Below are 21,582 nucleotides of genomic sequence, written 5' to 3' on the forward strand. Positions count from 1 at the left end.
TCTACTTTCAGTACACATTCATGTTTAGACGGCAATGTGTTTTTGAAACTTAAAATAGTTAATGATCAATAAACAAAAGAAAGATATTTACCTGTCAAAAAAAAAAAAAAAGATATTTAGAGATCTACAAAAGAGTGAGAATATATTTGATCTGTTTTATCTTAAGACGGATATTGTCATTGAGACTTACTATTTTCTATATAGGATCAAGTTACTTCATCCTAACGAACGAGTGGACAAAATCTTGGAATTTAAAAACAAAGTTTGAAAGAGTTGGCTATGAACGTCCTGAATATATGATGAAGTCAACGATTTGGGTAACTTCCCAAAAACAGGCGAACAAACAAGAATCGATTCTAATGTCTTTAATAATGTCTAAAAATTTCTTTACATTTTTTAAATTTTTAATAAAGGAAAAGATACTGAAAGTGAGAGCCCAAAAATTAAAAGAACAAGGTAATCGACTAGGTCACTAATCTCAGCCTTTAGAATTCTGATCCCACTTTATTGAAACTAATCACCCTTTTATGTTATTTGGGTTCTAGACTTATACTTGAACTAGTATTGGTGCACAGCTTCGCCCGGGCTACCTCTACTTACCATTATTATTATTTTTTTCATTAAATAAAATTATTTAAAGTTGTATAACCTATAAATTTATCATTAATCTATTTTTCTATGACATATCCTAAAATTACGATGAAATAAATTTTGAGACAATTTCACTACTCCCGAGTTTACTCTTATTAATGAAACAATAGTAATAACATTTCACTACTTGCCCGTAATCATTGTTACTTTCACTACTCCCGCCGTAATTATTATTACTGTCACTACTGTCACATTAATATTGATAGTTTCACTACTCCCGCCGTAATTATTTTTACTTTCACTATTGCCGCATTAATATTGATTATTTCACTACTCCCGTTGTTGTTTTTACCACTTTCACAAATACCGTTGATAATATTGTTACCTTTACTATTCAAATGAGTGATTACTATCATATAACTATATCCAATGTTACTACAATTCTTTTTTTTATTGACGAAATTACGTTTACTACTTAGGCATGCAATTTTAAGAGGATTATATATTTATATAAATATATTACATATTTACATATATGCATTCAAATCGAAAGAATTATGCAATATTATATTATGGAATCTAACTTGAATTATTTATAACCTACTTATATTATATTTTTGTATGTTAAATAATTAACATCTCTATACATCTAATAAACTACCAAGTTTAATTAAATTGCATAGATTTTAAATTTAATATATAATTTTATGATGATAATAATTAATACCATACGTGTGCATGTTTATACTAATTAATTATTTTATTTTAAGGAAATTGACTATCTTCTAGTCTTTTATAAATATTTAGGAAAATTACCAAGCATCTTCTTAGTTTTATTAGTCTTCTTGAAATTGATCATCTTAATTAATTATTTTATTTTAAGAAAATTGACAATCTTAATTAATTACTCCCTCCTATTCAGGGTTTTCTTCCCTATTTCCATATTCGGTTATTCGAGTTTTCTTCCCTATTTCCTTTTTTGGGTTGATTTGTGTGGTCCAAATTCAATGGCATGTGGGGTAGTGTGATTTGTGTGGTCCAAATTGATTTCCTTATTTCTTGGGTAAAAAGTAAAGGGGAAGAATATAGTGAATAGGAGGGAGTATTTTATTTTAAGGAAATTGACCATGTTTTATTCTCTTACAAATGTTTAGGAAAATTATCAAGCTTCTATATAATTTAATTTTAACCCAAACTATATAATATTTGCATTGAAATTGATCATCTTAATTAATTATTTTATTTTAAGGAAATTGACCATCTTAATTAATTATTTTATTTTAAGGAAATTGACCATGTTTTATTCTCTTACAAATGTTTAGGAAAATTATCAAACTTCTATATAATTTAATTTTAACCCAAACTATATAATATTTGCATTGAGATCCCTTAATCGGGTCCATCACACGGTGCTATTGATTTAAAACTATATAATATAATTAATTTGTATAACTTTCTTTAATTACATTGAAGTCCATTAATTTCTGGAATTAATATATAGTATTGATTGATATTTAATTATTCATTTTGACAAGTATGGTATTTTCATTATCATAAATTAGGCTACGTAATTTTTCATTTCACGACCATACGCATGACATTATTAGCCTAATCTTCATTATTTTCAACTAAATCTCAAAACTGTTATTTTGTACACAAAATCTCATTGAAGACGGACGATATCCGTCACAAGCTTGTGACGGATACCATTTCCTCTCACAAAATACCCATTGAAAGCTGAGTGGGAAGCACAAGGGGGATGCCCCACCTTGTCTCCTCTCCTTTTTTGTGAGAGATCTTCAGCTTGTGACGGGATTAGCCCGTCACAAGCAAGACGCTTTGTATTTTGTATTACAAAAAAACATGGGATTTGCCAAGGACTCATTGCGAGGGATCATTATTCCGTTGCAAACATGTGTTTTGCAGGTTTGAATAAAATTTTAAGCAAATGGGAAGAGGCAAAAATTGGATGAAGCTGCCCAATGTTACAGCTTTTTGCAACGGAAAATCCCTTGCAAATTTCCTTGCCAGATCAAGATTCGCAACGGATTTTCACTTGCAAAATTCCTTGCATAATCTCTCATTGCGAGGAAATATGGCAACGAAATTTCACGACGGAAGTTCCTTTGCAATTTGCAAATGCTGTGTTGCGAGGGATTTTCAATATAAAAGTAAAGAAAACATATCTTCATTTATTGGTATCCTTAACAATAAATTGGTGTTATTTTTTCCGTTCACTCAAGCTTCCTTCGATCAAAGAAGAAAATTGAGAAACTTTATTAGAATAATTGAAGATCCTTACATAATGTGTTGTCTAGTTCAACACATGCCAAATATACAAAAACAATGGAGCATCATCTTCATAAAAAAACACTCCTTTTATAGTAAGAAATAAGAAAAATCAAAGATATATTCAGAAGATTATAAAATAGTCGACTAATACAGCTACTGTTATCATATATTATTGTTATTATATATAATCGTTTTAATGTATGATACTTTATATCAAAATCCGTATCCCGACTATCATCAAACAGTCAATGTTTAAACTAGTCCATCATCACAAATTTAATCATTACTCACCCAAAAAAATCACAAATTTAATAATTACCTTAAGTTACACAAAAACTTATATGTCTATAAAAAAGTAAAGCAATGCAAAAGAGCACATAAACCGACCAAGCCGATACCTTTAAAAGGGCCATAAAAACACAACCTTTATTTTCAAAGGCCAAACTTTCGTACTCTTCCTTTCCTACTTTCTTCTTCTTCATCTACGCCTCCCTTTTTCTTTCTTAAACCCTTTATTCAACAATCTCAATCGTCTCTTATTTATTCAGGTAATTTTTTTAATCATAATGTATTACTTTTTTTTACCATAAAGTTGCAATCTTTATACAATAATTTATGTTATTTTTATTTATTGATTCATGATTGAACATCAATTTCATTAATAATTATATGGGTACTTTTCATTTCGATCATTGATGATAATTTCGTTTCTGGGTACTTTTGTCGACTTTGATCATTAATTACTGATGGGTAATTTATGATTATTTTATGCACTTGCATTTGTCAATTTCATTTTTTTTTTTTTTTTTTTTTTTTTTTTTGCGTTTTCTTGGGGGCAAATCTTTATTGATATTAACCCCAACATTGGCAATTTGTTATGCATAAAACTTGTGTAAGACGGCCTTACTAAGTGTACGCGGTTTTCTTTTGATTTGGATTCGTTTTACATAATCTTTGTGTAAAATTGCGTTACATAAGACTAATTGTTTTGTTAGTTCCTTGATGTTTGATTAAAATTGATCATTTGTACTCCATAATTAGTTAGATTATATAATGCTATTAGATTGAGAGAGAATGGAAATGATATTAGGTTAGTTTTTCCAATTAAGGTTATAAAATGACCAAATTAATTGCTTGGGTTCCACGGATGCATTGACCTTGCACTGCAAGTAATAAAATTTCTAGATTATTATACTATTTATATACAAGTAGAGGATTAGTCTTTACCTAAATAAGAAGAGACAATTTCAAGTCTTGTCAAAAAAAAAAGGCACATTAGCGCATAACATATGAAGAGAGAGCTTATCTTGTTCGTCTTACTTTCGGATACACGGTTCTCTTTGTAGTTGGTGTTCAAGAGGAGGATTGTCTTGGTTAATGTGTGGTTGTGCGGCTGTTGCAAGTCGACTTACATTCGAGATTTTTATCTTACTACATTACTTGAGGTAATGTAGTTGTATTTCGTGTATGGCCTTGTACCTGCTTTACACAATCTTTTCTATATAGTACTCCCTCTGTCCCGGTCATTTGTTGTCCTTTTCTATTTTGGGGTGTCTCAGTCATTTGTTGTCCTTTCTATTTTAAGAATGAACTTGATGAGGAATTTGATCATTCACACTCAATTTATTCCACTTGTCATTCACGCTCTTTCCTTGGTCTTTGTGCCAAAACCAAAGGACAACAAATGACCGGGACGGAGGGAGTATAATTTAGTAACTTGACGGCGATTTTAATTATATTACGGTTTACTTTTGTATTCTTAAACTATTTTGGTTTCTGGAATGGTGTACGCCAATGCTTGTGTTTTGGCTATCGATTTTGCCAGTGTTTTTTTCCCCTGTTTTGCAGGGTTAATCCCTAAAATATCCTGTCTCATCTGATTAATTGGCTATTTACTTCTATGTGTAGTTGTTGATTAGTGATTATGTTGCGTGCGAACAATTCCTTTCCAAAGTCCTGATTTTTGTCTGTCAAGAGATCTCCGATCAGATTATTTACTTTTTCTCAATGACAGGCAAGATTTTGAAATACCATGTCCAAGACAGCTGGGAACTCTAATGATGTTGGTGTCACTGGTGGTGATCGATCAACACGATCTCGAGCATCATCTTCAAGGAAATGTTGTGCCTGCCAGTACCAACAAGGGCCACATGAATCATCAAGGTTTGGTAAGAAAAGAACATCAGTGAAGCCTAGCAAGAGTAATGCTCATGTAAATAAACCCAAGAAAGTTGGACCAGATGTTCTTCCTAGTGTTGCAAGAGCAAAATCTTCCCCTCAACTCAGGCCTGATGCTCTTAAGAAAAAACCCAAAAAACCTGTGACTGTTTCTGCTGATAATTCTGCAGCATTGCAGCACGAAGCACCTAGCTCACAGGAAACAGAAGGAGGTATTGCTTGAAAAGCTGGTGCTTAATTTGGTTGGATTCTTAATAAAATAAAGTAAAATACAATATTTCCCATAACTGTTTGTGCTCCTTTTTATAAGTAGCCGTCTTCCAATGTCAATAACATAGAAGAGTTACCCCCGCAATTTGTGGGAGCCATTAGACACCGACTAATGTTGTTGATGGAAGTTGTAGATTTTTTGTTTTTACATTATCATTCTCTGACGAAAAACATACTGTACGTAGAACTTCAACATGGAGTCTCATTAAGGAATGTTGGCTTTGATGGCGTCGATTCCAAAATTGTTAAAACTATTTGACTTGTCACTGTTGTCCCATGATATCATAAGCTGATTTATATAGGTCTGATTTTGTGCCCGCAGATGTACAGGAAATTGCGCAAACAAGTCGAACTCCAAAGATCAGAAAAGTTCCTGCAATACCACCTAACAACACTACAACAGTGAAGACTGCGACCCCACGTCAAATATGGAGAAAGAAAGCTGATCTGACACCTCGTAAAAAGCCCGCAGTTTCCAAGCAGATTCCAGTAAAGGAGCTAGAAGATCAATTTTCTGACGACGATAGTTATGAACATCATATAACATGGGATGGTATGGCTCTTGTCTTTTAGTCGTTCCTTATAATTTTATCTTACATTTTGCTTAGCAAACTGCCAAATTACATTTAGCTTGGTTCACAAATCTTTCAATTCGACTTTCACTTTTTTGCACTTGAGAAAATGTATGTGGGGGTGTGAGTTGAAGTCTGTAAGATTAACATGACTAGTACGCTACATTATCGCTTGTGGGGTTTACTTGAACTTAACAAACACTAAATTCATTTTAGAACTTAACAAATACTATACTCGAGGTTGTGTAACATTCCGTAGGTCTACTTGTCTAAAAACGTCTAACTTGACTGCAGGCTTTGATGAACCGGAATATAGAATAGGACAGGCCTGCTGTTTTTGCGAGTTAGATCTCGGAAGTGCATCAAGTGAAGATGTCAATGAGACAGAGTTCTCGACGCTTCCTGTAGTGGCAATGCTTCCTTGTGGGCATGCATTTCATGTTAGTTGCCTTGATAAAGCTGAACTTTCAGATGATCAAGGAGATCTTATTTGTGTGTTCTGTGAAAGTTTAATGTGATTTTAGCCGATTTTGTCAATGAAGCAGTATAGGGTTAGTTTGTTCAAAATGTGCATAAAATGAAATGATACTTTTAGATTTTGTTTTTGGTTAATTCCTGCTTCTAAACAACGGAGATTTTCTACCGTCCGATTCACAAAAAATGATTGGGAAGAAGGTTATAACAAAACTATTTTGTTTACTGCTAATCTCGCTACTTCGCGGTTTGTTGATGAGTTATTCCATTTGCTTCTTTAACATTTTCGAAATTCGTTTTTTGGGATGTTAATTTGATACACAGTATCTTTCAATTGCCTTTTGAGTTTGAAAATGGACCTCCTTTTACCCGGTTTGAGTGTGTTATTGGGTAACAACGGCGCTAAAACCCGACCTAAATGGGTTAGGAGTGGATCCCAGTATTACATACTTCTATTTGTTTGGTTGGGTTGAGTTTTGGCCACTTCAAATCATTTGGATTCAGACCCTATTCAGTAATAAGTGATGGAGACTTCTACGTTCTTGTGACATCTTAACTTTTAATTTTAAAAAGAGTTACTCCCTCCTATTTCTTAATAAGTCTCCTCTTTTATGGAGGACACGAGAATTAAGGGAGGGGAGTATTATATGATAAAATATTGTAGTGGGGTAGAAGATTGGAGAGAGGGAAGGTATTGTGTGATTAAAATAAGTATTGTTGTGGGGTAAGGTGATTAAAATAAAATAAAGTATGAGTATTGTGGGGTATTGTTGTGGGGTTGGGTGATTAAAATAAGTATAAAAGTTTGCCAAATAAGGAAATAGGGAGAGTATTGTGAATAGACGAAAAAAGAAATAGGGAAAGCTATTTAGAATAGGAGGGAGTATTTTTTTTCCTCGCAATTCATCTTTCCGCTAAAAATCTTATCAGAAAATCAATATACCCTCAAATCTCGCCGACATCTCACAAGGAAATATTTCTCTTATCTAAATAATTTGTTTACCTCTAATTAAAACAGCCATGAGTAAACAAGATTAGGATACACGAAATACTAATATCTCAAAATCTTATCAGAAAACCAAGGAAATTGGGCAACATGAAATGCGTCTTTCTTGTGAGAAAAGATGATTCTTTTTTAAGTCTAGGGAATCTACCGCCGTTACTTTAGGCGTGCACTAGGTAAACCTCCGAGTGTACGTGATAGGCTCGAAATCAATATACTGAAAAAAAAAATTAATAAATACACATTATCACTTGTAGGAAATGTTTAGAAGATACCAGTCATCAACAACTCAACATTTCACAAAAAAAAAATGAAAAATAAGCTGTAATAATTTCAAACCTAAACCTAATAATTCTCTTTTGTACAGTTGTGCACTTGGATTCATCATCAAACCAAATTTCTGAATCCCAACAATTTACCGACACAATGAACAAGAAATGTACTAGTTATCTTGTCTACCGGGCTTGATTATCGCCGTCCTCAGAAATGTCGAACAAGAATTTAGGAAGGGACGCAATTCGAGGGAGTTGTAGTAGCAAGTCCCCAAAGGAATCAATCCTTGCCATGCTGGGGACCCGCTTGCACCCAGATACATCTTTGTTACCACCTTCAAGGGCACCTGTATTGGGTTTACCGTCACTTAGATCGGTTGTCTCAAGTTCATGAGAAGTTGTTGCATCTTTTCCTTCTAATACTTGAAAGCTTTGCGCAGGAGGGCCATCTTTCTGAATGAGAGAACAGAGGGAGTTGACTCTTGACATGAGTGACTTCTCATCAGAAGACGAGGTGAACTGGAAGTCACCCAGCAAGTGCTGGGAGATATCCTCCAGGATCTTCAGAGATTCAGATTCATCTTCTGTGAATGACAGATTCTCGGAAGTCATGCAACTTTCGATGTGATTCACAAGGTCGTTCATTGACATGGACGGGTGAATACCTTGGACTATTAGCTGCTCGAAGCTTTTTGAGTTTTTCATTTTTTTTGCCTCAGTGCTTGTACTTGCTTCAGTTGTAGGCGTCACTGAAATAGAGAACTTGCCGTCAACTAGAAGTTCAAAAACAATGGGGAATTTCATCACTAATACTCCAGGCCCAAGAGTGTCAAGGGCTCCCATAAATTATGTTCAGGATTGTGATGGAATAACTTACTTTGCAATATATTAACAGCATCTAATTTAGTGACTCCTGTTTCTTTATTAGGTCGTAATCGAAAAACAAAAGAATGGTGAGTCTTTAACTTCAATAAAATGGCACAAATAATGATATCCAAATTATCCATTTAAGATTGTTAAAACATCCAAAGAAAGTAATTTTACATTTTTACTTAGTCCATACAACTGTACAAGTAACAACAAATGTTTACAGCATACCTAAAGCAGCTCCTTATAAAGACCTCTACCCGGAAGAAACCCAATGGTTTACAGCACCCCCAAAGGAAAAAAGAAAAAAGGATAAAAAAAATTGATGCGAAGTATTAAAAAATGTCCTCACTTTACACCCCCGCCCCCTCTCAACCCACAACAGTCATTTTTACCCCCAATTAAAAAAGGAAAAATACTCCCTCTGTTCCGGTCATTTGTTTACCTTTGGTTTTGGCACAGAGATCAAGGTGAGAAAAGGGGACAGTTTGTGGGTATTGTTATTGGATCACAGACATGGACAATGATTGTACGCGGATGATCAATTACCATTAAAAGCATTCCCAACATACGAAGGTAAAAAAATGAACAAAATACCCCAAATGATGACCAGGAAAAGGGGAGTATAAGAAACCATGAAAAAAAGCCATAATAATCATAGAATTTAGTAGCAGAGGGAAACAGTTTGTCAAAATAGTATTAAAAATCAGATCAGACAAAGATAATTTGTACACATGTCTATACGCGCCAACTATACCTGAGATAGGAGAAGTAGCCTCACGAGAGAGTATGTGAAGAGCATCCTCTAGTTTGACTGATATAGAAGAAGACTGGGAATGGGATATAGATGGTGTAGCAATATCTTCAAATATAGAGGCGCTAGTTTCTTTACTGCTTTCTCTTCGATCAAAAACAGTAGGTTTAGACTCAAAGTAGGGAGAATCCAGAGTTATTTCTGCTTGGTGGCTCAAAAAATTAAGGCGCATATCACACTGAATCAATTTCTCAAAATGCTTGTTTAAAAGTCCACTTGGAACTTGAAGTAAATGTTTCCTGCAATGTCACAGAAGCAATAAATTTGATTTAAAGCTTCAATGGATAGCACATCAATACTTTTAGAAAACATTCCTCAGTAACAAGAATCAGAGATGACGGATTATCTTCACAATGTTTCTTAATTTTCGAAAACCAAGAATGAGATAATCTTGGATATTATCCTGGAAACAAGAACGAGATGATCTTGATATTTCCTTTATTTGGAGGGAAACTGGCCAAAAGTAACATTTTGGATAATGACATTTGCAAGTAAATAACAGGAAGCCTAATAGATTCAAATGTTACTATCCAGTCATATAAAAAAAAGGAAATGAAAAAGCCACTTCAACAAAACTCCATTTCCCAGCACACTGAACATCAGATAGCTTGGGTTGCAATGGTTGTACAAAGTCAGATACCCCTTCCACCAGAAACTATTTACCCACTTTTAGCACAACTTTTTTAACACACAATAGCTCCTTGTACAAAGGAATTCTATGAAACTGATTACATAACATTAGAACCACAGGTTTTAGATCAACAAATGTGCGGCACAACACAACCTAGAGTCACATCGGTGCTTAAGGAACAACTAGAAAGCATGGAGAGTTCAAGTTCCAAGGCCACCAACACCTTTATGAAAGCATCATAGAATGAGTATAGCACCTACCTCCAGTGTATTGCACTCGGCAGAAAGATTCTCATTCATTATTCAACCAGGGTTACCGGTATTCGTTATAGTTTTTTACGGTTGTTAAAATAGGACATACTCGTATCTCATCAGGGTGCGAATATGCAGTATGGATTGCAATGGCAGAAACCATCTCAAAGATGAGGTATCAGACTATCAGCAGATGTAATGGTACGTGTTGAGATATATGTGACGTAAATTCAGAAACTTTACCAAGTGTAATTCACTACCTTCTTTTATAGTGTGTACAAAAGTTAGTACTTCAAAGTATATGCTCTCTATCTTATGACTTCTTTTCACAATTACACACGCACCCATTGGCAAATCCGCCAATACGGATAACATTTTTAGAAAAATAATTTGAAATTTTGTCATGAAGCACCAGTTAAGTATTGGTAATTTTGAAATATGGGTTGTTACGGTCAAACTATCATTGTTTTTCAATATGGTGTTATATAACAGAAACATCTCAATTCAACTGTGGCATTTCAGTACGTAACAGCAACACTTTGCATCATGTATTTTATTCAACATGCAGATATGCTACATCTTAACTACCCATCCACATCTACCAAAATTAAATGGGTAAGGACATGTTGCTGTGTGACCCGGGTAGCAATTTCTATCTCACGTCTGTAGAAAATTCTATAAAACAAGACTCTTATATACTTCATTTCATTTACCTTGTCCCCACTTAACTAGAGGTAAATTTCGATGAAATAGCAGTATTACCCCCTGATTGAAAAATCTAAATGTAAAGATACCACATTGCTTTTTCATTAGCTAGGAAATAGTATAAGAAATTCATTTTTCTATTTTTCTATATAAGAAAGGGGTCAATTCTTTTGGACGGACCAAAAAGCAAGCAGGGACTATATAAATGGGATGAAGTAAGAGAGAACAAAATAGTACCCACACAACGACTTACCGATGTAAGCTAGCCTGATTATCAGTAAAATCTGTAGTAGCCTGCCACAATGTATGTTTCCTTGGCTGCGGGTTTGTCTCCCTAAAGAAAAGAGGTTGGCGTGCCAGCTGTTCAAGTACAATGTTAAACTTCTCCTCAAAGAAAAGTGTAGCACAACACCCAATATTCAGATTTTGAGAGACAAAAAAACGGAACAGCATACCACTACTATCAAGGTTGCAGGTGCTTCTTCTGGCAAATCTGCTTTCAATCCCATGATATCAGACCATTGTATTTCAATTTTGCTTTTGAGACCTCCGTCAAGAACTTCCCAAACTAGCTTATGTTTAGCAAAGTAACACTTAGCCACCAAGTCCCCTTCATGCTGAGAAGTATACTGCCAGTAAGCAATAAAAAAAACATGAATATTTTCTAATTAAAAAGCAATAACACTTTAACAGTCATCTCAAGTCAGTACTTTGCGGGGGAAAAAAAAAACTGACAATGTTTCAATGAAAAGGAAACATATTTCATTTACCTCCCAATCGCCTATCCGCAGTAAAGAGGCTGGGAAATTTGAAGCTTTGAGCTTGTCTGCAGCAGCAGAAGCAGCGCTGTTCCTGGTGTTAGTTTTCTCCCGAGTACTAACATCATCACAAGTAGTGGGTTTAAGAGTTGATGATTTTCCTTGAGAAAGTCTCATTTGGATCAATTCAAGAAGTGATGGGCTTTTCCGCAGCCGCAATCCCAATGGACTAGGCTCATCAAGTGGATTATATTGTGAAGGTTGAGCAGGAAACAAATTATTTCCAGCATTAAACTGCATATCATCAATGCAACAGTACTTCAATCAAAATGCTTCTCAATAATAGACGAAGAGAAACGTAGTAAGTAAAACTCGGTTTTTCAGATAAATCTAAGCCAATCCTAGGTTATGTGGGTAAAACCCGTTAAACAATTTCAAGGGGCTCACCAATTCTGACTAACCAGTAACCATAAAAAGAATACTGATTGTGGTTCAGCCTAAAAAGCACAATGTTCCGCACAGTGACGAAGCATAGCCTGGGCCGGATGGGCCATGGCTCGGGCTGCTTTGAATACAGGATATACATATTTCTCGTTGGTAAATTTATCACCAGCTATAACTTGGTAAAGATGGCAACTGTGGTTTGTTTTTAGCTTTGGTGTAGGGAGTCTAGGATTTTGCGCCACCTAATGAAAGTTTGATAAAAAGTTTCAACAATCTTTGCGTCACTAAGTTTCAACAATAAATAAAGCTTGGTATCTACGGAAAAACAAAAACTTGTGTGTAACCTTTGTGATTATATCGAAAGAAGCAATTTATAATTATACGCTTATAATAAAATTTATTACGAAGTATATAAAGGTACATGTTATTAGACCATGCTAAAAGTTATATAAAGAAGTGACTTCGTATGCTTATAAACCGGCCCCCTTACTTTTTCGTCCTAGCTTCGTCCCTGGTTCCGCAACCCTCAACACTCCCACAGTATACTGTAGTTGTAAAACTGCTAACTGTGTTATCAAACTTAGGGAATGCAATAAACTCGACAAAAAGGCAATTATAGTCATTGTATCAGCTCACTGTATCCGACTGATTACCGCATAAGGCAATTGATTCATCACCAAAAAGATGACAACTACTGTTAGATTAGCTGATCACAAGGGCACGACAACATCAGTCTTAATTCAATCTACCAATTCAGCAACATTACAGTAGGAACATCCAAAACAATAGACTATCATTGCATTCATTGGCAGTCGGTTCGTCACAAAGGGCAAATGTGTCATCAAAGGAGTAGCTAACAACACAATCATGAATAATACTATTCTTTGTACAATACACCAACTTTGTCCATTTGTGCATTCGACGAAAATCCACCATATATTTCATCACAAACAGCATATAAATTCTTCAATACTTTAAAGTACTAATTTATTCAATTAACATTCATCCAAATATAATACTGTAAATGAAAACATTAAACAAGAAAATTAAGTTAAATGACCTGATCATGAGCTTGAAATTGTTTCTGCTTTTTCAAAAATGGACCATGTTCATCATCTAATGAATCCTCAATCTCCAACTTCACTGGAGGCTGTTCACCATCCTCGGAAATCGCAAACTTAACCATTATATATATAAAAAATGTCAGAAATTCCGAAAATAATTGACGAATCGAAAATCAGGGTTCTGCAATTAGGTTGGTTTCCGGCGATTTCTGTGAATCAAATTGATTGAAAATTGTGTTAGCTAGTGAGAGGGATTACTGAGATTGGAGGAGTTATTTTGGGGATTTTTCTCAAAACCCTAGAATTTATTTATTGTATAATTATACGGAGTAATGAAGTAATTGGGGATTGGTTTGTTGAAACTTGAAAGACAAATAATTGGGGATTTCAGGTAGTTGTACGGGTAATATTTGGATTTGGCACGCGTTAGACACTTACCTTGCAAACGGGTCAACCTCGTCGGTTCTGATCGAATCAATTCGGATTTGCAAAAGAGATTGACCGAGTTGGGTTGACCATCACAGGCTTCGGCTAATTTTCAGGTGGGTTAATGTCAAATTATTATTTTTTTTTTTGAAATTGTCATCTCATTAATAATCAACTAAGCGTAGGTTACAATGAAGATAACAAATAGACAAAGGAAAATCAAGATTGCTAACGTAAAAAATACATTCAAAATAACTATCTAAATACTCTGAATGGTATACCGCTCCAAAATCAGATAATTTCTTGAATCTATGAATAATCGATGTCTTTGCATCATTCTTGATGGAGGGAAACAGTGTAGCCGTCTTGATGTATTCATCCACGAAACAAATCTGATAATCTCCCCGTCGATTAAAACTTATTATATTGATAACAATCCCACGAAAAAATGGAAAAACCCCGAAAGAAGGGACGGAACAACAGATCTCACCAAAAGGGAGACTATTATTGAAAATAAGATAGATCTGCATAATATTAGTTGTTTAAGAAAGTTTTTGTGGGGCTTACCATCGATGGAAGCCCCCGAATAATAATGGAGGCTAGGTTTTTAGAGAGTGTTTTTTTAGAGAGGGTAACCCAAGTCTCAAAACCAAAAATACTAGGTTAGTGGTTTGAAGACCGGTAAAGAAGGTAATGTCAAATTATTTGGAGACAACGATCAGTATTCGATAATAAATATTCGAGTCGAGTTGGATAGGGTCGAGTTAATTTAGGTCCAGGATTAAATTCGGGTGCTCTATTTAGGTGTGGATCGGGTTATTCGAATCGGGTAAGTTTTGTCAGGTCTACAGGTAACGGTAAGGTGGCATGGATTTAAAGACAAAAATGCCCTTGTAATGTTAGGTATTGTACAATTTGTGTTTGGTATGATAAGGGTATTTTGGGGGTTTGAGTATTAGTTATGGATAATGTATGGGACCTGAGTTTTAGTTGTCATACTTGTCAATGATTCTACAGATAGTCTTGCTATAGACGGATATATCCATCTATAACTGAAGACGGGTCAAATAGCTTAAAAGTGGTGACATTTTTAGCCCCCACCACCCCCACTTGTTGCTCGTCCTATTAGGAATGTGGTATTGTATTTGACCCGTCTTTAGTTATAGACGGATATGTGCCGTTTATAATGAGATTTTGTGATGATTCTATCATTGGTTGGAACTTAGGTAGCATGGACACTTCTCCTAATCGGCCTTTCTGTGTCGGACACCTATAAAGTCGTGTCTAACTTTTATCGTTTATTTGGGCACGTGTCCGACCCATGTCCATTGTATTTGGACCCGTGTCCGTGGTACTTGGACACATTTTGGACACACCTTCAAACGGAATTAAGTTGAATTTAAGGTAAATGGTGTGAATTGTTTTATGGTTGAATTTGGTGGGGAAATAAGTTGAGTTGGGGCAAATGCTTTTCTTTAGACGAGTAATGAAAAGTCAAAATAGATTGATTATAAGTTGAGTTTTGGTTTTGAAAATAAGAATGAGTTATAATCAAAGTCAAGTTTTACATTCACGTATTTAAATTTAATATCAAATACTTTTTCAAAAATAAAATCACACATATAACTATAAAATATACTGTATATTTTTTTAAATTTAAATAACGTGTCTCGTGTCCTAAATTTCACGGGATACCGTATTACGTGTCCGTGTCGTGTCCGTTTTGGGGCTAGCTTGGTTGGAACTACTTGGAATGTTGGATCAATTGAAACACTTGTTCTCCAGATTCTGCGTCATTTTTAGAAGTTTTTTTTTTTTTTTTTAAAAAATATTTCATGATTTGAATTGATAAGAGTATACTTTTTCATTTTTGAAGATGAAAGTAATACTACTCAATTTCATCCATAAGATAGTGCGTTCATTAATTTGTGCACCAAATGAGAAAACTCAAGAAACCGTGAAATTAGCCATGTCGTGTTGTGGTACAACTAGGCACCAAATAATTTTCTTTTCGTATATATATTAACACGAGATAATATTATTATCGGAAACTAGTCTTATATATGTACTTATGTAGTAGGGTCCTATTCAATTAACCTTGTTTTCTCAAAATCTCCTTACTACGAGTACAACTTAACTAAACAACCCAGATTTGATAAATTGGTTATTTGGTTACCGATTAAGTTGTGATTATCAATTATGATTTACCATTTAAGTATCTAAGGTGCAACTGGAAATGCACTGTTAGATATGTTGTGTAACAAGCCGAAGTTATAGCAAAATTTCCTTGTAAAGTATGCTATACGTCTCAACCGGTTTTTTACATTTAAATTTCAGTAAAAAAAAAAATATTAACGCAAAAAAACCTGATGCACCCGAGGGAGAATGCTGTAAAATCAACTCAAAAGAATGATCATTTAGCTCCAACAGTAATCTAAAGGTACACAAGGAAATAAACAATAGCAAATCTTGATTGCAGATGATTAGCTAGAACTAAAACAAGCTTGCTAGCTTTTGAATACGGAATTACGGGAGTATAACTCAAGAGTTAGTTACAAAAGATAGAATTACAAGGTAGTTGTACATGATTCAAACTGAGCTGTAGCTCCAGTTTTATACATTTCGGTTCACTTTCAGGTACGGCAAAGCCCCAATGACATTGTCGTAATCACTTCGGTTGACTTGGACCTATTTATAAGTTCGTAGAATAGAAACAGTCAAAATCAACAATGATGGTACATAAAAAGATTATCATGAACTATGTAACTTCAAACCTCCATTTTTGGGGCCATACTAGTGTTTGACATGATACTTAAGGTTAGAAGGGCAGAATACATAACCTGACATTTACTGTTGCGAGACACTTCAACAAGGAGAAACAAAAACGATGCAAAGTAGAGGAAGATGATGTAAGATGATGCAGCAACTATGATTTTCAACGATTATAAGCGATTTCCCTCCCCACTATAAATTTTACTCCCCCTTAACTTAGTAACCAAACAAACGAAATTGTTCTTTCCTTTCCCTCTAAACCATTCCATCCTATCAAGCTATTAGGTCTTAAAGAGTATTATATAAACTCTCTAAGCCATCATGCTTATCATACTGTCTAAATCTGTAATCTGAAAACTCCTCACACATTAATAAAACTCTCTCCCTTCTGCCCTATGGACGTAGCTAACACACCGTTCGTTAGTGAACCACGTAAATCTGCGCGTTGCTTCTTTATTGTTCTTTATTTGTCTTTCTTGCTTCTGTTATAACAGCTATAAAGTTTAGAATTTAGAAAGGAAAAATAGAAGGGGAAATATCATCACGCTGCTTGCTTGGATTCAATATATCTTGAGGAAAAGCAGGACCTTAACCCAAATTCTCAAATTTGTCGACCTCGCATACAAATAGAAAAAACCGAAGTGGTAGTCTTCACTCGTTACAGATTGACAATTAGGCATCTAACTTGTCACAAAAGGAGCAAACTTTTGTTTCTTCACTATTTGATTAACTCTTGTATAGTTGTATCAGAAATGTCCATTGTGCATACCATAATACAGGCGAATCTTAACTCATCACCAAATTCCTCAAGGTGACCCTATATGCTCTTCACTATAGCATATGTTTTCTCAATTGATCCAAAAAAAGTTGGGAGATGTACTCCTATTATTCAAACACGCTCGAGTCTCGCTACTGCTATGCAGTAAATAAACTTAAATATGCTAGCTCTCGCCTAATAGTAAGCCAAGCCTTCTTTCCCTATCTTTAAAAAACGCTACCATGAGTCCATGACATTACTAGGGCGCAATCTCAAGAGATTACTTCCTGTCTTCCGATGACTAGCCATTTACAAAACAATCTAGCATTCATGTCAACAGACAGGATGCTGCTAGTCTTTCCATCTGTTTTACAGCATTTCCCCCGTGCCTCAATGGCTCTCACACGTGGAATAATTCGAGAGGTCCAATGTATGGAATCTAATCACACTAAAATTATAGAGGTAGTTAATAGTTTTCAAGTGACCCTCAGTGATAATTGTGTCATGAAATGTAACAACACTTTGGCTAGATAAGACACATAGTTAATGGAAACAGTCCTTCCAACTGTGCAAGGCATAACTAATGCAATACAGATGCGCAGAATGCGACTTGAGTGAGACACCAAATGAAACTATGATCAGAACGTTAAGCTAATTTGGGTACTGAAAGAACAGTTACCCCTAGAAATCAACATAATGTGAAGTTAGGAACCACCCAATCACTCAAAATTTCTAAATTGATAACTACATTTGACAAAAGAACACGAAAACGGTAATGTTACACGACAACGACTCATTATTCTTTGGTAATGTTATTGTTATTATTTACTATACACCCAGCAGAGCAAAAACTCGATGTCAAACTAAACAATATATTTTAAGTCAAGCAAAAGTTAAGAATTATACCGTTTTAGAAAGGCGTAATTTTCGCTTGGTGGTCTTCTTTGCAAGAAGATGCTGCTTTCCAGCTCTCCTTCTCACAATCTTACCTTTGCCAGTCACCCTAAATCTCTTTGCTGAGGCCTGCAAGAACTCCAATTTACCAACAGTTAACCAAAATTACCATTACCCAATGACATAAGTTAATCAACCCCCAAGGAAATTGCTTCTTATTTCAAAAGAAAAACCATAATAATTCAAAACCCACCTAACTAGTCACACTTCTATATCCAATTAACATAACCCATAACATACCGTATAGAAGTTACTAACAAGTGCGCTTTAAGACGGTTTTACACAAGTATTTGTCAGTGGCGCAATTGCACAATAGAAAAACCATTATAATTCAAAACCCACCAAAGCAGTCCATGTTTAATCACATTCTCACAAACCCATTAGTTCAATTCAACCACAAATCATAATTACAACATCATTAGACATAATGAGAAAGAAATAACCTTGTGGGTCTTCATCTTATACCCTTTAGCAGCAAAAATCGTGAATTTTGAAGGAGAAGATGATGACGAACTTGAATCAACGGTTGAAATTCTCTTGTGAAGAAGAATTGGTTGCAAAAAAGAAGAAGAAATGCTGAAGGAAGAGCTGAGACTAACAGTGCTCATAACATGTTTGTTGAAATGCGCAACAGAAATGCCATGGGATGAAATACTACGAGGTGTGGAAGGCGGGAGTGTTTTAGGCCTTACTAGTGTTGAATTGAATGATAACACTGATGACATCGCCATTTCTGTGACCCTCAAGTATAAGCTTTTGGAGGGGAAGAAGAGTTGCAGGAGTTGATTTTGAAGATAAAATAGTAAGTAGTGTGAGGATATGATGTTACGAAGATATTGTTGGGATGTGTTGAGTAGGACTAGGGGTGGTCAACATTGCGGGTCGGCCTTACTAACCCGGACCCGGCCCGCCCGTGACCCGCTGATGAAACCGACCTGCCGGACCCAGACCCGGCCTGACCCGCCATATATCCGGGCCGGTTACGGGTCCCCAAATGTCAAACCTGGACCCGCCCTGGACCCGTCCTAGACCCGCCCATAAACCCGCCTCACGGGTCACTTCTAACCCGGCCCGCCTCAACCCGACCCGTCCCACCCCTTACCCGTGCCGGTTCCGAGTCTCCCAAAACCTGACCCGGCCCGCCCCCGACCTAGCCCGGACCCGGCCGACACGCACTGTTGACCACCCCTAAGTAGGACTATTGTGGAGTGGTCAAACGTTCGGGCCGGGCTTGGCTAGGCAGAACCAGAACCGGTCCGGGGATATGGGGTGGATCGTGCCAGGGCTAGTGAAGGAAGACCCACAAAGAAGTGTAAATTATTAAGTTCAAATTATTATTTTTATCCACTACAAACTCAAACTAGTAGCGAGTGTAAGTAGGGGTCGAACCCACAAGGAAGGTATTAATGTCAATCAAATGTGTGTAGAAATTATCTCTAAAGTAACCAATTGGGGGTGTTTAAATTTGATTCTAATTCTACTAAAATAAGATGCAATAATTTGGTATTGAAAATAATAATAAAACGAATCTAGGAACAAACGTGATGGGGCATATTCTGTGCCCGCTGACCAAGTCAACATATTGAACGAGGTCAAAGATATCCTCGACCCGCGCTTGTGCGGCAAGGAGGTCAAGCTTAGCCTTCCCGGCCACCCCCTTTGCGGCAACAACATCGAGCCTCAGCTGCTCTATCAACGGTCCCGTCTCGGCCAAGGCCTTTTCTTGCTCCCTAATACGAGAGCCGACTGTGCGGACCAAATCCCAATCCTCTTGCTCACCTTGTACCCTCCGCCGTGAGAGCGGGTCGTTGGATATCGACGCGAGTACGGAGTCGGCATTTTTCCCGCCGTCCGCATAGGCCTCTTCTCAACTCGCCGCTCGCACTGGGACAGATCGCGCGGGTTGATCTACAAAAATTCAACCAAAGAGTCCACGTCAACGTTCATGGACATACCAGAGAGCTTGGTCATCGGTATATCTAATGAGCCGGCTAAATACGAGCCGCAAGTTAGACCATGTCACGGAGGGCTTGCTCTTCTTGGCCGGTTGACCCGTTTCTCGGCTACCGGCATTAACATGAGCGACGGAAGCCGAAGCATCGGTGGCATGGGTAGATCTTTTCCTCTTACGCCTAAGCGGAGATCCTCAAAGATCGGAATCCTCTCCATCGACAATGTCAACGACCTCCACCTCGGTAGAGGCGGGCGAGGTTGACACCGTCGCCGCCGTAGACTTGGCTTTTCGGACCGGCGAGGCAAGGCGGCGGCTACCTTGGCCTCGGGCCGCCGTCTCGTCCAAGCCCTTCAGAGGTCGAGAGGCGACGGACGGCGGTCATGCACATCGACCTTCGGATTCTTCTCCTTAACGTTTCCGTCTTTGTCCAGCCCCATCTTCTCGAGGAGTTGCTCAGACAGAACGGGACCAAAGTGCTCTGTAAAAGAAACAAAGTAAAACTTAGACAAAGGGACATGTCAAGAAACAAACAACGAAAAACATTAAAGCAGAAATGGGCCTCACACCGACCCCACTCACCCTGTGCTAGGGCCGGTATGAGGCCGACATAGCAAAGCGGCTCGTCCATCAAGATGACTTGCGTCGGGGGCAACCAAACCTTCGGCGCCCCATCATCATCGACCTCGAAAAGCTTCAGTGCCTGCTTCTCGTCCTCATTAAGATAGACATTCCCGGCGTCCATCTTATTCTTGCCCTTGGGGATCATCTTCTCACGCTCCCCTTTGCTCTCGCACCGCAAGTTAACGTGGTGCTGAAAAGACCGAGGCAACGGATAATCATCTGGGACCTCGACATACACCCACCGTTCCTTCCAGCCCTTGCAAGAGGTGAGCTTAGGCACGGTGAGATAGCCTGGCTCAGTCTGGACGCTATACCACCCCCGGCCACCTTGAACATTCATTCGAAGAAAATGAATTCGGCGGAATAAGTTTACCGTTGGGATCACACCCCTGAAGCGACACAGCCACACGAAGCCGATTATAGTCCTAACGGCCAAAGGGTGAAGCTGCGCCGCTGCAACGTTCATCGCCTGAATTATGGTAGAGACGTACATATTGAGAGGAAACCGGAGACCATACTCCAAGTGCCTCATATATACGCCGATGTGACCCGGGGAGGGCAACGAGACGGTCGACCCTCTCCGGGATGACAATGTTGTACCCTTGCCAAAAAAGAAGTGCTCTTCGAAAAATTCGAGCCGGAGCAATGGGCGAGCCCATCGGTCCAAGCACGATTGGGGCCGATGGTACAGCATCGTAATGATGCAAGACTGCCGCCTCTCCGCACCTAAGGATTCCTTTCCTCATCATCGACATCATCTTCCCACTCGCTCCGAACTCGCGGTCAACTTCGGGGAAGGAGACCTAGGGCCCCTCGACCTTAACGGAATTGCGGCTACCGCCTCCTCCTCATCAAAATGCGACGGGGAACCCCCCGGCGCACGGGTACTGGGACCGGCATCAGTAGAAGACA

At 37.3% G+C, this 21,582-nt stretch overlaps 3 protein-coding genes across 4 annotated transcripts; 1 reads left to right on the top strand and 2 right to left on the bottom strand.

Annotated features, from left to right (window-relative positions):
* Positions 1–3,287: 3,287 nt before the first annotated feature.
* Positions 3,288–6,633, top strand: LOC141595815 (uncharacterized). 2 transcript variants are annotated; one of them, XM_074415778.1, is made up of 4 exons: positions 3,288–3,431; positions 4,898–5,273; positions 5,654–5,884; positions 6,198–6,633. In XM_074415778.1, exons 2-4 carry the CDS (start codon positions 4,916–4,918, stop codon positions 6,419–6,421), a joined length of 813 nt encoding a protein of 270 aa, XP_074271879.1. In that variant the 5' UTR covers positions 3,288–3,431; positions 4,898–4,915; the 3' UTR covers positions 6,422–6,633. The 2 variants fall into 2 exon arrangements, with proteins under 2 accessions (XP_074271879.1, XP_074271880.1); XM_074415779.1 differs by lacking the exon at positions 3,288–3,431 and adding an exon at positions 3,723–4,328.
* Positions 6,634–7,599: 966 nt separating this feature from the next.
* LOC141597179 (uncharacterized) lies at positions 7,600–13,627 on the bottom strand. Its single transcript, XM_074417551.1, has 6 exons — positions 13,183–13,627; positions 11,691–11,972; positions 11,376–11,549; positions 11,174–11,280; positions 9,277–9,572; positions 7,600–8,401 (listed from the first exon to the last, which is right to left on the bottom strand). Exons 1-6 carry the CDS (start codon positions 13,306–13,308, stop codon positions 7,836–7,838), a joined length of 1,551 nt encoding a protein of 516 aa, XP_074273652.1. The 5' UTR covers positions 13,309–13,627; the 3' UTR covers positions 7,600–7,835.
* A 2,438-nt stretch (positions 13,628–16,065) lies between these two features.
* On the bottom strand, positions 16,066–18,941 carry LOC141597181 (large ribosomal subunit protein bL35c). Its single transcript, XM_074417553.1, has 3 exons — positions 18,539–18,941; positions 18,048–18,164; positions 16,066–16,300 (listed from the first exon to the last, which is right to left on the bottom strand). The coding sequence occupies exons 1-3, from the start codon at positions 18,824–18,826 to the stop codon at positions 16,226–16,228; spliced, it is 480 nt and encodes a 159-aa protein (XP_074273654.1). The 5' UTR covers positions 18,827–18,941; the 3' UTR covers positions 16,066–16,225.
* Positions 18,942–21,582: the final 2,641 nt, after the last annotated feature.

Source organism: Silene latifolia, chromosome 8 (assembly GCF_048544455.1).
Source record: "Silene latifolia isolate original U9 population chromosome 8, ASM4854445v1, whole genome shotgun sequence".
In the NCBI taxonomy this organism is placed as follows: Eukaryota; Viridiplantae; Streptophyta; class Magnoliopsida; order Caryophyllales; family Caryophyllaceae; genus Silene; species Silene latifolia.

Excerpts from the sequence above, each read along its gene's own strand:
- LOC141597181 (XM_074417553.1), bottom strand. The coding sequence starts at position 18,826 with ATGGCGATGTCATCAGTGTTATCATTCAATTCAACACTAGTAAGGCCT. Across the intron at positions 18,165-18,538 it reads ATAAGATGAAGACCCACAAG|GCCTCAGCAAAGAGATTTAG; the intron begins GTTATTTCTTTC and ends GAGTTCTTGCAG. Across the intron at positions 16,301-18,047 it reads AATTACGCCTTTCTAAAACG|GTCCAAGTCAACCGAAGTGA; the intron begins GTATAATTCTTA and ends ACTTATAAATAG.
- LOC141597179 (XM_074417551.1), bottom strand. The coding sequence starts at position 13,308 with ATGGTTAAGTTTGCGATTTCCGAGGATGGTGAACAGCCTCCAGTGAAG. Across the intron at positions 9,573-11,173 it reads AATCAGGCTAGCTTACATCG|GAAACATTTACTTCAAGTTC; the intron begins GTAAGTCGTTGT and ends GTGACATTGCAG. Across the intron at positions 8,402-9,276 it reads GGCTACTTCTCCTATCTCAG|TGACGCCTACAACTGAAGCA; the intron begins GTATAGTTGGCG and ends TCTCTATTTCAG.
- LOC141595815 (XM_074415778.1), top strand. The coding sequence starts at position 4,916 with ATGTCCAAGACAGCTGGGAACTCTAATGATGTTGGTGTCACTGGTGGT. Across the intron at positions 5,274-5,653 it reads CTCACAGGAAACAGAAGGAG|ATGTACAGGAAATTGCGCAA; the intron begins GTATTGCTTGAA and ends TTGTGCCCGCAG. Across the intron at positions 5,885-6,197 it reads ACATCATATAACATGGGATG|GCTTTGATGAACCGGAATAT; the intron begins GTATGGCTCTTG and ends ACTTGACTGCAG.